Consider the following 12,716-nt stretch of genomic DNA (forward strand, 5'->3'; position numbering starts at 1 on the left):
GTTGCTGTGCTGTGTCTCAGGTGGACGATTAGCAAGAAGCATAACCAATTTCGCTTAATGAGAATGCCTTTTTCCCGCCCGTCCTTTAATGCTTAGGACTTTTAGTTGAGGATTGTGCGCACTATTACAATATTAAAAGTATTCGCGACCAAAAATAAACAAAAAAAAAACAAACAGTTTTATACAGTAACAATCATGTTGCTTTCGTTTGCCTCAAATACCTGCGCGCAACGTATGTCCTGACTTATCTGAGGAGAAATGAATAAATGCGTTTAATTTAATTTCTACAGGCTGTTGTCTATTACAAACTTTCTTTGCTTTTTGACTTTTAAAACGTATTTTTTGTGCATTTCTACGGATGTCACACACCGTATATTCATTCACTTCTGATTGACCATAGTCATCCATTCTTGTAATAATGTGACTTAATATTAAAATAACGCTTCACATCATTCAAGAATTTATAACCCCAATTTGGGTCGATCTGAGCAGTGGGGTTATATGTCTGAATTGGTTGAAGTGGTCCTAAAAGATCAGTACTATATGTCATAGGGTGGTTAAGTTCAAGGATGGTGAAAGGTCAGGTGCATTCCAAATGGGGTGAACGAGTAGTCTTTTTTTATTAAAGGCAATCATACAGTACAGTCGAATCCGTACAACTATCACCAACGCTTCCATGATAAATGAGATGGGCCAGACGCAGTGACTCCGGTGTCTTCAGTGGCGTCCATCATGCTAATTTTGATGTATTCTATACTCTGCTACCAGAAAGTTAATATACACTGCCAGTACGTAAATACAATCACATTCCATTAATTAGCGTGACCATTATGGTCGATAATTATGTTATTGATGCATCATGCCAAATCCTCGTTAACAAATCATTTTGAAGATCATTTACAGGCACCACATTATAAGGTAAAAAAGAAACGAAGGGAAACCTCTGTCTCTGTATCATCACCCACACCCAAATCGGGTAGTTTTAAAATTGCCAATACACGTTTCGGGTAGTTTTTGTCTTCGCGTTAAACCCAGAACAGAACAGTAACGTCTACACAGGATTGCTGGAATCGTCGAACCTAACTTTAGGGGCATTACTCACAGAACAGAGTGTAATGGCGGAAGGATAACTTTTGAATCAGGTTTTATATACTCTTAAATGATGAACGTCGTTTTAGGAGGTCGGGGGCAAAAAAAAAAAAAAAAAACTCTGAATATGAGAAATACAGGACAGCCGATCACCACAAACATACTTAACCTATTTTTTATTGACGCTTAAAGAAAGAAAAAATCTGACGTATTTTACTTCAGCATGTTACACATACATCTTTTAGAAAAAAACACATAATTTAAGGGTAGTAATAAATAAACCAAAAATAGGTGAGATACAGCTGTAACATAGGAATGGAGGTATTTGCTATGTGAGTTGCAGCGTCCTTCTGCTGGAATAAATCCAGACAAGCGAGGTATGCCTTCGTTTGCGCAGGCGCAGATGACCCAACGCGCGGCTGAAGGCAATGGGACCAGTGAGTTCTTTGGATTATCCCATTCTCTGTAAAAGTAAACTTGAGAACACTCGGCCAACACAAACACGATTGCAGATGATTCCAAACAGAACGCTTTTATTGTCACGTCAAGAGAATCTCTTTGTTTAAAGTGCTTTACATCAATATATTACAAAGTTTATCTCTTCAGATGGGCAAAGCAAATAAATAAAATATCATAATTTAAATAAATAGAGTAATAAATAATCCAGCAAATACTGTTTACTAACAAAATCACAGGACAGGTATATCCATTGCACGTAGCCACATTTGATATCAATAATATAGAAGAGGCGGCGGTGGGGATACATATGGCTCTAACCATACTGCATCCCTCTCCGGAGTCTCTCGACAGTTGTATATTAACAATCTACATACAGTGCATACAATGGACCCCGGGCCTTTGGCCCTGATCCGCTTCATATCTACATACACGGTCACAAATGGCTTATTGAGCGCGGATCTGGGTCTCTGGTCTTGACACAGTCCGAGTCCGGCTCCTGGTCGGGTCACTGAGGCAGGTGTGCTGAATCCAGTCGCAGTCCTTGGTATCGTACAGCCGCTTCGAGTTGGTCACTGAGGCAGTAGGGGTGGCTTGAAGGAGCAGTTCCCGGTGCAGTGCCGAGGAGTCAGCATCTTACAGGAGAAATGGTGCAGAGCGTCGTGAGCTTCTGGGAAAAAACGGAAAGGGTTAAAGGTCCGTCGGAACATGCGCCCTAGAACAAAGCTGATCCATATGAGTTAATACTATCCATCCATTTTCTGACCCTTCTTTAACTAGTATACGGTAACAAGTGTGTGTACAGATCAAACAGTAGGAATCGGAATAGGGTGTAATCCATTAAAGGACACACTAACTTTTCAAAAATCTGGTCAGTTCTGTGCCACCATTTAAGGTGATGACACGACTTGAAGCTGTGAAAAGAACAAATAGTCCCCGGAGAACATGCAAACTGCTGATGGCACCACTAAGACGAATGGACTAAAGGCACGCTGATTGGTTCCTTCCAAATAGGAAAATATTGAAATAAACAGTATAATGCACCTGTAAGCCACAATTGGCAAGGCATATTGTGCTTAGATGACCCAGTAATTTAGGATAGGCAGCACTAACTTATTGGCCACATATTAATTTTATACTTTTAAAACAAATAAATTGAGATCTCCATTCTGAAATATCCTTAACGTTTTCGGCTTCTGATCACGCCCACTCAAATCATACAAATTACATTTATAATTGGAGATGAAGCACCTTATTCAAAAGCGCCTATCGGATTTTTCTAAGGATCGATCATCTGATTTCCCAAATGTCTTACAGATGACATTTTATGATGTTGATATTCTCCTTTTTGTTGCCCCGTGTAATCATGCATAGCGCACTTCTATATAGTCTTGTTGTCCCTGTTCAGTGGCATCGTTCTGAGATGATCAATTACCTTTCAGCTTTTGTTGAATGGCATATCGCGCCTTCCGCTCCTGGTCCAGTTCATTGCACAGGGTGTCTGGACACACGAAAAAACAAAAAAATGAGGTCAGGTATAAAACTTGTTTGGAAGAAATATGCCGAGTTGTGCTTGTAATGAAACGGACTGATTTCAAATCTAATATCGATACTAAAAGGAATAATATACAATAATATTTAGTAACCAGATCTATTATGATATTCCTACCTCCAGCAATATTTAATGCGTCAACCAGTTTCACTGCTCTTAACATCTATTAAAATAAAGGGTGATCTAACTTTATATAATTAACAAATGGTATTGAAAATGGATGGATGATCAACATCTTTTGCAAAAATGATAAAACTAATAATTGTTTCTACCAATAGGAATCATACAGTGACATTTAATACCAACCACATTCATGATATTAACCACTTTCCAATTTTAATTATGCTAAATCGTATATTTGACACTATTATTCATTATCAATTTATATTCTACATTTTGGTGATAATAATAAACATGTTTCTCTTATTAGCAAAAATAGTTAAAATAATAATTCAGTTACACGGCTGCTTAATCTTTTTAGCACCCACTATCAAAAATACTCATACTACTTCATTTAATAAGTGATTGATGTAAGATTGTAGACATAAAGCCCTTCATTAATATGTGCGCGTCCACATTGCGAACTTTGCCATAAAAATGACACTGAGCACCATTTCCGCTCCAATATTTGCACTAATTTTATATCACACAATGCAATGCAGTTCAGTATACCGATTTCTTGTTATTGTATTAATTCTATTTTAATATACTGACAATAAGTTTTACATACATCAATATTAATCGTTCCAAAAATTTAAAAATTTCTTCTTCAACCAAGGCTATTTTACTGTATTTCTCGTAGCAACAATATTTCAGCTGCTATTACATATTTATTATACTTAATAATTTCCACTGTATCTAAAACTTAATGTTAATTTCTGCTACTATTAATTAGTAAATATGCTGATAATAATTCTGCTGCTGCTATTATTATTAAACGTACCGTCACTATAATAACAACTGCATATTCTATACATATTTACTGCTTTATTTACTGAACACACGTAATATATTTTTACTGCAGTTTATAATAGTGTATTTGCGCTGCTGCTGTTAATTATTACAGATAATATTTTGCTCCATTTACTTGTCACAAACATAATTTCTACTCATTTGGAATGCCACCCATGATTTTTTGCTGTACGCCTGTGCTATCTAGAGTCCTTGCGATTCTGACTGGATGAAGTAAGTTCAAAAATGTATGTATGTATATATATATATATATATATATATATATATATATATATATATATATATATATATATATATATATATATATGTAGTATTACATATACCAACGTGTATTGTAATATAATATATAATATTACTTAATATATATTATTGCATCTATCAATAACGCTAGTAGTAACTTTCTTTTATTGCTACTATTTAATATACTAGGCATAAATAACTTTTGAACATATAAGTGTTAAATGTAGTTGTATTTCCACTCGGATAATGGCAAAAGTCATACTGTTAAAATAAGACCGTTACTTCTGCTACTAGTAATGTCATTGACGTTACCGTTAATTAAAATAACTAACTAAACATAAGTGAACAATAATGATTTTTAATAACAACATTAATAATGTTGACAATCGACGGTATGTCTAATTATTTTGATAAACCACAAGAAACTAAATACCTAGACAAGGATATGCTACTAGGCCGTCTGGATAATAGTTAACGGTCAAAATAAAGTCAGGCACTACTTCACAGGTAATTTTCCGCTTCGGATTTTAATTTAGACAACAAAGAATTATCCTAGTGAGATGTTCAATTATTTCTCGAAAATGATGCCCCGGAGCACTTTGTAAATCTGAATGTGGAGCCAAGCCGCCTTCTCACACCATTAAAATGCATAAGCTACATAAAAGGTGAGAGGAATCGTCTTTTAAAAGCTGTCTCGACTTCCGAAAATGTCCTCGACCGGGATGACCAAATCACTCACCTCGGACAATCTGCAGCTGCTGGACCATTTCCTCTCTGTAAGACAGTTCCCTTTTCATTTGGTCCTGAAAGTTATCTGGGAACAAATCATACATGGAGAGGCTCACGGTTACATTCAACTAAACTTCTAAACTTGTTTGTTCATTTCTTGGATAGAACTGCAATTCAAAAGGTTAAAACTAAACTTCTAACTTTTGCCTTGGTTGGATCCAGTCTTTCGTAGGCATGCATATAATACGATCAAATACGTAAAAAGTCAAAAAAGGCATACTACAAACCCAAAAAATGTGTACCTTTGAGGCTCTGGAACTCACGTTCCAACTTCTTTCTTAACTCCATCTGTTCCACAAGCTGTTTTTGCAACTCATCTACAAAGACACACAATGAACACTCAATACGATATACTCCAAACACATGACCTAATAATAATATATATTTTTAAATGTACTTTGACGGTCTGTATTTTTCAGGACTGAGTCATTCATTAGCTAATTGCCTATATTTAAGTGTCGTTTAACTTCTGTTTATTCTCAGGATCAATCCTCAGTAGAACATCTTACAGAACAGGAGAATCAGAAGTAAAATTATTTTCATCGACGATTTAGTAAGTTGGTTATTAGTCATGGTATTGTATTCAAAGCCGGTATTTATTACAGCGCATGTGTTGTCTTACATTTAATCTCTCGAGCTCATTTTACTGTAAATTTTATCTTATTTATAAACTGTATGTCACTGTTTCTGAGTGCGTGCCTTGAGAATAACGCAGTAGGGCAATAGGCGAGAACTAAGGCTCGGATGGGAAGCCAGTCCGCCGTACCGAGAATTAGTTTTTATTCGATAATGTTCAGTATTGCAAGTAAGTCGGACAAAATTACTGACTTGCAAGAAGCCCTTGATGAAATGTTTACAACGCAAAATGTACATTGAAAATCAACCATCGACGGAGACGAGAAAAGAGTAACTCTCCACCAAGTCCGACTGCGTGGGGCATTTTCTGGTATTTTACAGCAAAGACAAAGTTGTACTCGTAATTTCACAAAAGTTCCCTGCCTTTAGAACCTGGAGCTTTTTTCCCCTCCTACTGTGTGTCCGTCGTACAAATTTTAAATACATCGTCAATGATAACACTGTTATCATTTTTGAATTCACGTCTCAAATATTCCTCTAAATATGTAAAGAAATGAAATCGAGCTAAGAACAAAGACATCTACTTTATTTTCCAGCCTAAAAAAGGGATTTGAGGTGACACGATATCCCGGGGCAGTCGCTGTCTAGGCGTTCGCATGCTCTCCCCGTTGTACGGATGTCCCGGGTTAATTATCCGCATTATATCGACTTTCTGAGTGAGATATGTGCAACTGAGTGTGCCAAGCGATTGGCTGGCGTCAGGTTCGGGACTGAGTCCCGCTTTATGCCCATTGTTGACATCGCAGGCTCCTGTCAAAGGTCGGGTTAAGCGAGGGTGGCGAATTGACAGATAAAGTGATTTTTGTGTTTACGATCAGGATTATTAACATTATCAGGTATTATTAATAAATATAATAATTTATTTTTGACAGTCTGCTTCAGTTAATGAACGGTTTAGTATTATCAATATTATTGCTGTTTATGATAATGATGATAGTTCTATTATCTGATTTGCAACTTGCCTATAATTCTAATGCTTTTAGGGATTATGTCTACTAATATACATCATTATTTTCTTATACACATGATATGTAATCCTTATTTTGATTGTTATTAATTAATGTGCAATCTACAAAGTATTACAGTTCTAAAGTATTGTTGATATTTTCGTTCATGTTTGTCACAGCACGACATAATGTTCTATTACAATACACATACTAATTGCAAGCACATCATTTCTAATAAAATAATTTTGAAGACTTAACCTTATTGAGTTTTTGAAAAAAAAAAGGGTAACATTGTTGATAGTGTTATTTTAGTAAATGTAGTATGTGTAATAAATTATTGTTTCTCAAATAAGTATTGTAGGGCGACATACTTGCTATCGTCATAAAACCAGTTAGGCATAATAATTGTGCATAATCATTTATTGATTGATATACAAATTAACGTATTGTATACTAATCTTGTTTTTAAATGCTAACCAAATGTAAAAATAAATGCTCAAAGATTATTATTTTGAACTCACCCTTCGCCATATTTTCGATATCCTTCTCAATTAATGGCTGTCCTCTGCCGATGTCGTTCGCAACCACGTCCTCTCCTACAGTACAAGCACATTCATCAAGAGAAGTAGGGCCTGAGTAAATGTGCCTACTTGAACAGTGAAGCCATACAACCACTTGACAAGCGTTAAAAACAAAGCACACCGATCCAGAAATGCTTGGAAGATAACAATGTGATCCATACTTGTTATTTGCTGATTAAACTTAGTTTGGGGGGTGGTGGGGTGGGGGGTACACTCATTTTCATCAGTGTAGTGGAGCAAAACAAACAAACAAAAAATATTATTTTATTTTGATCATCGTATTTTGTATCACCTACTGTACTAAACGCTTTACAATACAGTAACAATCTTTACAATAGTCTCGAGCGAACAGGATAGATGGGAAAGTGAAGGTTCAGCACCTTGCTTTAATCGTTTTGCCTTCTATTAAGGCAACTGCACCCACCTCTGTCCACTTCGGCTGGGCTCTCTTGGGTGAAGTTTGCGGTATCGTGGTACGTCTTTCCAGGGTCCTCCTCTGCACTTTCTGGTTGTTGGTCTTAACAAAACAACAACATAAGAATATCAGAGTAGAAAGGACACAACATTAAACCAACATATATATTATGCAGTCGTTCTTCACTGTGACAGGTTACTGCGCTCATTTTTTATTGCCCCGTCAATTACCACCCCCTCCCAAAAAAAAAGTTCATGGCAGCTGTGCGCATACGTCTGTTTGAATATCTGCATGACAGAGAACTGCATATTTTTTAATGAAGATGTCATTGCTGTAGGCAAGGAGAGGGTAACAAATCTGGAAGCAGCCAAACAGAGGAGAGTCCAGAACAAAGAGATGGCCTCCTCTGCCATCATTATTATTATTAGAAAGCAAGACCCACTAATGCTAGTGAGATTGCTTTTGCTAAATGCAGCGTTCACTGTTAGGTCTTGAGCAAGCGAGCGTGCATACCCAAAGAGGACCCGGCGGTTCTCTTACCGTTGGCTTCAGACGGACTGCACAGATAATTGGAGCCGACTCCAAAAGCGGTGGGATTCTTCAAACTCTGTCCTTGCTCTTGTCTTTCATTTGAGCACACCTGCAACATTATCAGACAATTATACGTAATTACGGGCGATATTGTTGTTAGAGATTACTTACCCTCCACCCCCACCCCTTTCACCCTCATGTTGTGTTCGCAAGCTCACGGCAGACCCCTTATACACATTTGTTTTTCTAAAATAATAATATAAAACTACTATGCAAATAATTGATGGCGGCCTATAGCAAATTGCTCTGCGATTGTGACGCACGGCCTTCCGAGTCTGATCGGAATTAAAAATCTATTTGGTACAGTACAGCGGTTATATTAAACGTAATTACGAGCTCTCCAAAGAAAATTACCCAAATTAAAATTCAGTGGCAAATAACAAGAGCCTTTCAAAGCTTCTGGACCCCGTACCGCAGCATGCCTCCTTTCGCATCATTTTCATCTGCATGAAATATTAAGTTTTTTTTTCTATTATAATCATTGTTTTTGTGCCAATTGTGCTATTAAAAACACGTGAATGCATTCGCCTGACTCCACGCGATCTGGGTATGAGTTTAATACTATTACTATTTCATAATAATAATAATAATAATAATAATAATAATAATAATAATAACAGCATTATACGGAAACAGCAGGCCGTGGACAACCACTCTCTCCTCAAATGTTGCGTGAAGTGCGTGTTCTCTTATCCCCTAAACTATCTCTTACTTGGATCTCGGATTCCTCGGGCTCCGGGTCGCGCTCCTCTGGATCCTGCGTGCCCTGCTTTCCTAGACTACGAGCTGGACTCTCTTGACAAAGCCGCTCCGATGATGATTCTTCATCCTCGGGAAACCTGTTGGACTCCACATCTACTTCTGCTTCATCCCCACTGTCCACCTCCGGAGAAGCAGACCGATAACTGGAGCTCTCGCTCATGAAGTCCGGCGAAAGGTAGCCAGAGCGCACCCCGCTATAGGCCTCCCTATTGCCGTAGAGTTTAGCGATGCTTTCGGCGTCCTTGACGACGGGCCTGAAAGCAGAGATGTAGCTCATTTTACGCGGGGTGAGGGCCATACCCTCGTCTCCCGATTTGTCCTCCTCGTTCCTGGTGGACTGAGTACTGGAGCACCGTTCGCTGTCCGCCAAACTGTCCTTAGGAGTGTTGGTGCTGCGATCACTCTGCTCGGACAAGTCCATGTCACTCTGTCGGGCGCTGGGGAGTTCTGTTGCCAGTTTGGCTTGATTCTGTGGGTAGGGAGGGACGGGCAAGCTGCCCGCTGCTGGCCAAAACATAGGGAATGACGGGTACACGGTATCCTTTGCGCCCGGCCAGAACACTCCCTGTAGACCGTTGTTTTTGCTCTGCTCTCCAACCCCCACGGTGTCATCCTTCTTTTGACACAATCCGAAGGCAGGGAAGCCGTAAGGGTGAGGGAAAAGTGGCGGAGGAATTTTCTGTAGAACCCCAAAACCCTTACTGGGAACTGGAATGACAGGGTAGCTCCGCACCCCGTTGCTGATGCTGAGACTGGCCCCTTCCTCCTCGCACCTCATGCTTTTATGGGGGACTTCTGGGGAACGTCGCGGAAGGCTGCTGGAGGCCTGTTGCTTCAGTGATGAAGACCCCTCAGAGCTGCCGATCGGAAGGGTCCTTTTACGACTGCCCCCATTGAACATTGCTTTCACATCTTCCCAGGCGTGAGCCAGATCGTCAGAACAATTTTTGTCCGTCAGTTTCAAGTGACGCCTCCAGGAATTGAAATTGGCTGCGTCCGGTTGGGTGTATTTGGCCTCGGGCGTGCGGTGCGAATGGAAGATGAATTTGTTTGGGGAGAAGTACATATTGCAATAACTGCACTTGATGCACTTTGCCCTGGAGCTGTTATATCGCGCTGGAATAAAGTTCCCCCGGCTGCCCCAGGCACATTGGTGCGAAACGTCGAAAGCAAAATTCTCGGGCAGCTTCGGTGGGCTATGTGCGCCCAGAAAAGATTTACATAGTCTTTCGGCCTCTCGTTTTGTAATCATTCCGCAGCGCCTGGAGGAGATGGGCATCGCGCCCGCGCGTCGCAGTATCTCCAGTTGCACCGGCGTGCACTGCACACAGGTGATGCCCAGAGCCACCCTCCGGTTGTGGATTTCGTTGTAGCTGTAGTTTTTTAAAAGAGTGTTGGAAATCTGAGCTAAACAAAGCCTCTCTTGACCATCGATCACCAGGGACACGATAGGTACTCCGTAAAGGATGGTCTCGCTGACTTGGTTAGGTTTCAAAGAACTGGACCCCGTGTAAGGTTGCAGCTCCTGCTGCGAATTGGGAGAAGAACTGGTATCAAGTCCCCCTGCCAGTTGACTGGAAATCGTCTCCATTCCTGGAACTCTGGAGTAAGGCAAAATAAAATATAGATGATATTAAAAATACAACTATACAATCTTTAAAACAGTAATATGTCAAATCCTTGGAGGGGCGTGGCTTGATGATGCCGTGCAAAAACATAAACGCTGATAGACACAACCTTGAAAATAAATTATTATACCATAAAAGACAAATAGTCATTTCGTATAATATACTAAGTTCGGTAAACATATCCGAGTTTCACGATACAAATTCACCAATGTAATTATGACAAGCGAAATGCAAACAAGAATGCAACGAGATGGTAAAATAAAATAAAGTGCAAAATACATTTAAAACGACAAAAATGTATTCGATTCACTTTTTAATTCAAAATCATTTTTACAAACCGTTTTTACTATTAATTCAGCGGTATACGATTATAATATTGAATCACTTTTTCTCTGCATTGATTATTAATTAAGACTGGAAAACATAGTTACCGTGTTCACTTCTTTTCGGCGTGTATGTTCTGTGCAGTTTTTCAGGTAAGTCAGTTTTAAATAAACTCGGTAGCTTTTCGGCTTAACAGCAATCCGTTTTTGATTTTGTGCCAGGAACACTTAATCCCAAATAAAATACCTGAGTTATCTGTCTTAATGTCTTCACATTTTTTTCAGTAAAATTGTCAACCTAATTCCTACTTAAAAATTGGAGGTGACAAAATACACCAGATTTATCCGAATTACCGATTCATGCGAAATTTTCTGATTTGGTGTTATTTAAATATCGGATTATTTCTGATGAGCCGAGGCCCTTCTTTTAAATCTTTAGCCGAGGACGATTACTTAGCATGGTATTACATACGGTAACACGTAAAAGACCAGAAGGACAAGATACTTTGAGAGACTCGGATGAGATTAGCGGAGAGGAATCGCAGCATTAAGCTGCTTTAGTTGTAATTACATAAATAGCCCTTATTGTGGTTCTTTAATGTTAATAAAACTCCCTGTCAGTAATTAAAGTCGGCAACAGAAAATGCACTGTGCTACACATAAATAATAAATAGGTCGGCATCGAGCATGTTAACTACATATTGCACATGTAAAATTCAAGGAGATCGCAAAATCAAACCAGAAGTTTTAAATGTAGGACTACGTAATTAAAATATCCAACTGCATACAATATGGATATCTGCAATTAGCAGGACACGGAAAAGGGGGTCAAAATGTATTTTTTTTTTTAATTCGCAACGTATCAAAACATACAAGCTTTCAAGTCAACGGGATATATAAAGAACAGCAATATCATCATTCTCAACTGATTCTTGTTGTTATTATTAATTGGGTTACAAATTGTCGTTCGGTTGCGCCCAAGGAGACAGAACAGGTGCACAATTTGTCATGCAATGGTATTCCTAAACTAGAACACACAATCCACTGAGCGCACGAACCCTACCTTCTTTAATGAGTACCTTGGACAGCACCTTTCTCTGTGCAAAAGATACCGACAGCGGGGTCCAGTCGGAAGCTTCTCAGCCGAGCCAAGGCGATGCTATCTATCAGCAAGCCTGGTTTGGGATGTGAAATGAAGGCGGAATATCTCTCAGGAAAGACCTTGGACTTCCATTCTCCACGACTGTCCTGCTCTGTGTGACTGACCACATGGCAAGTCCGGGGAAGGCTGCTCTGATCCTTAGTTGAAGACGTTGTACATTGATCAAGTGACAGTTAAAATAATAGAAGGCACTCCCACTTAGCGCCACCATTTACATTAACTGTTTACCTTCGGGACCCGCTGGCACGCCAATCATCATTGTCATCGAGTCAATTACAATTCCGCCTGGGTCCTTTAAAAAAGAAAGAAAGCAAAAGGAGAGAAAAGGAGGTTTGTTCACACTAAAGAAAGATGTTACACATCTTTCTGCGAGAGCGATAGAGGTAAGATATTTGATAAAGCTGTTATTTAAGGGTAAGTTTAGCAAAACAAATTACGGTAAAGCGATCTGTGATAGACGAAAAAAAAAAAAAACTGAAAACGAGAAATGGTGGGGTGACACATGAATGTAAATCTATAGACAATTTTGCGTTCACGAAGCAGAAATAACCGAAAATGCTAGCAGCTTTGGCC

General features: G+C 39.0%; 1 protein-coding gene across 6 annotated transcripts; it reads right to left on the minus strand.

Annotated features, from left to right (window-relative positions):
• Positions 1 to 1,605: 1,605 nt before the first annotated feature.
• skor1b (SKI family transcriptional corepressor 1b) lies at positions 1,606 to 12,340 on the minus strand. 6 transcript variants are annotated; one of them, XM_039773504.1, is made up of 9 exons: positions 12,045 to 12,340; positions 8,981 to 10,631; positions 8,218 to 8,317; positions 7,687 to 7,779; positions 7,203 to 7,277; positions 5,341 to 5,415; positions 5,049 to 5,123; positions 2,981 to 3,046; positions 1,606 to 2,212 (listed from the first exon to the last, which is right to left on the minus strand). In XM_039773504.1, the coding sequence occupies exons 2-9, from the start codon at positions 10,619 to 10,621 to the stop codon at positions 2,118 to 2,120; spliced, it is 2,220 nt and encodes a 739-aa protein (XP_039629438.1). In that variant the 5' UTR covers positions 10,622 to 10,631; positions 12,045 to 12,340; the 3' UTR covers positions 1,606 to 2,117. The 6 variants fall into 6 exon arrangements, with proteins under 6 accessions (XP_039629438.1, XP_039629437.1, XP_039629435.1 ...); XM_039773503.1 differs by having other exon boundaries at positions 1,606 to 2,215; positions 12,061 to 12,339; XM_039773501.1 differs by having other exon boundaries at positions 1,606 to 2,215; positions 12,045 to 12,339.
• Positions 12,341 to 12,716: the final 376 nt, after the last annotated feature.

The sequence above is a fragment of the Polypterus senegalus genome, chromosome 12 (genome assembly GCF_016835505.1).
Source record: "Polypterus senegalus isolate Bchr_013 chromosome 12, ASM1683550v1, whole genome shotgun sequence".
Lineage (NCBI taxonomy): Eukaryota > Metazoa > Chordata > Cladistia > Polypteriformes > Polypteridae > Polypterus > Polypterus senegalus.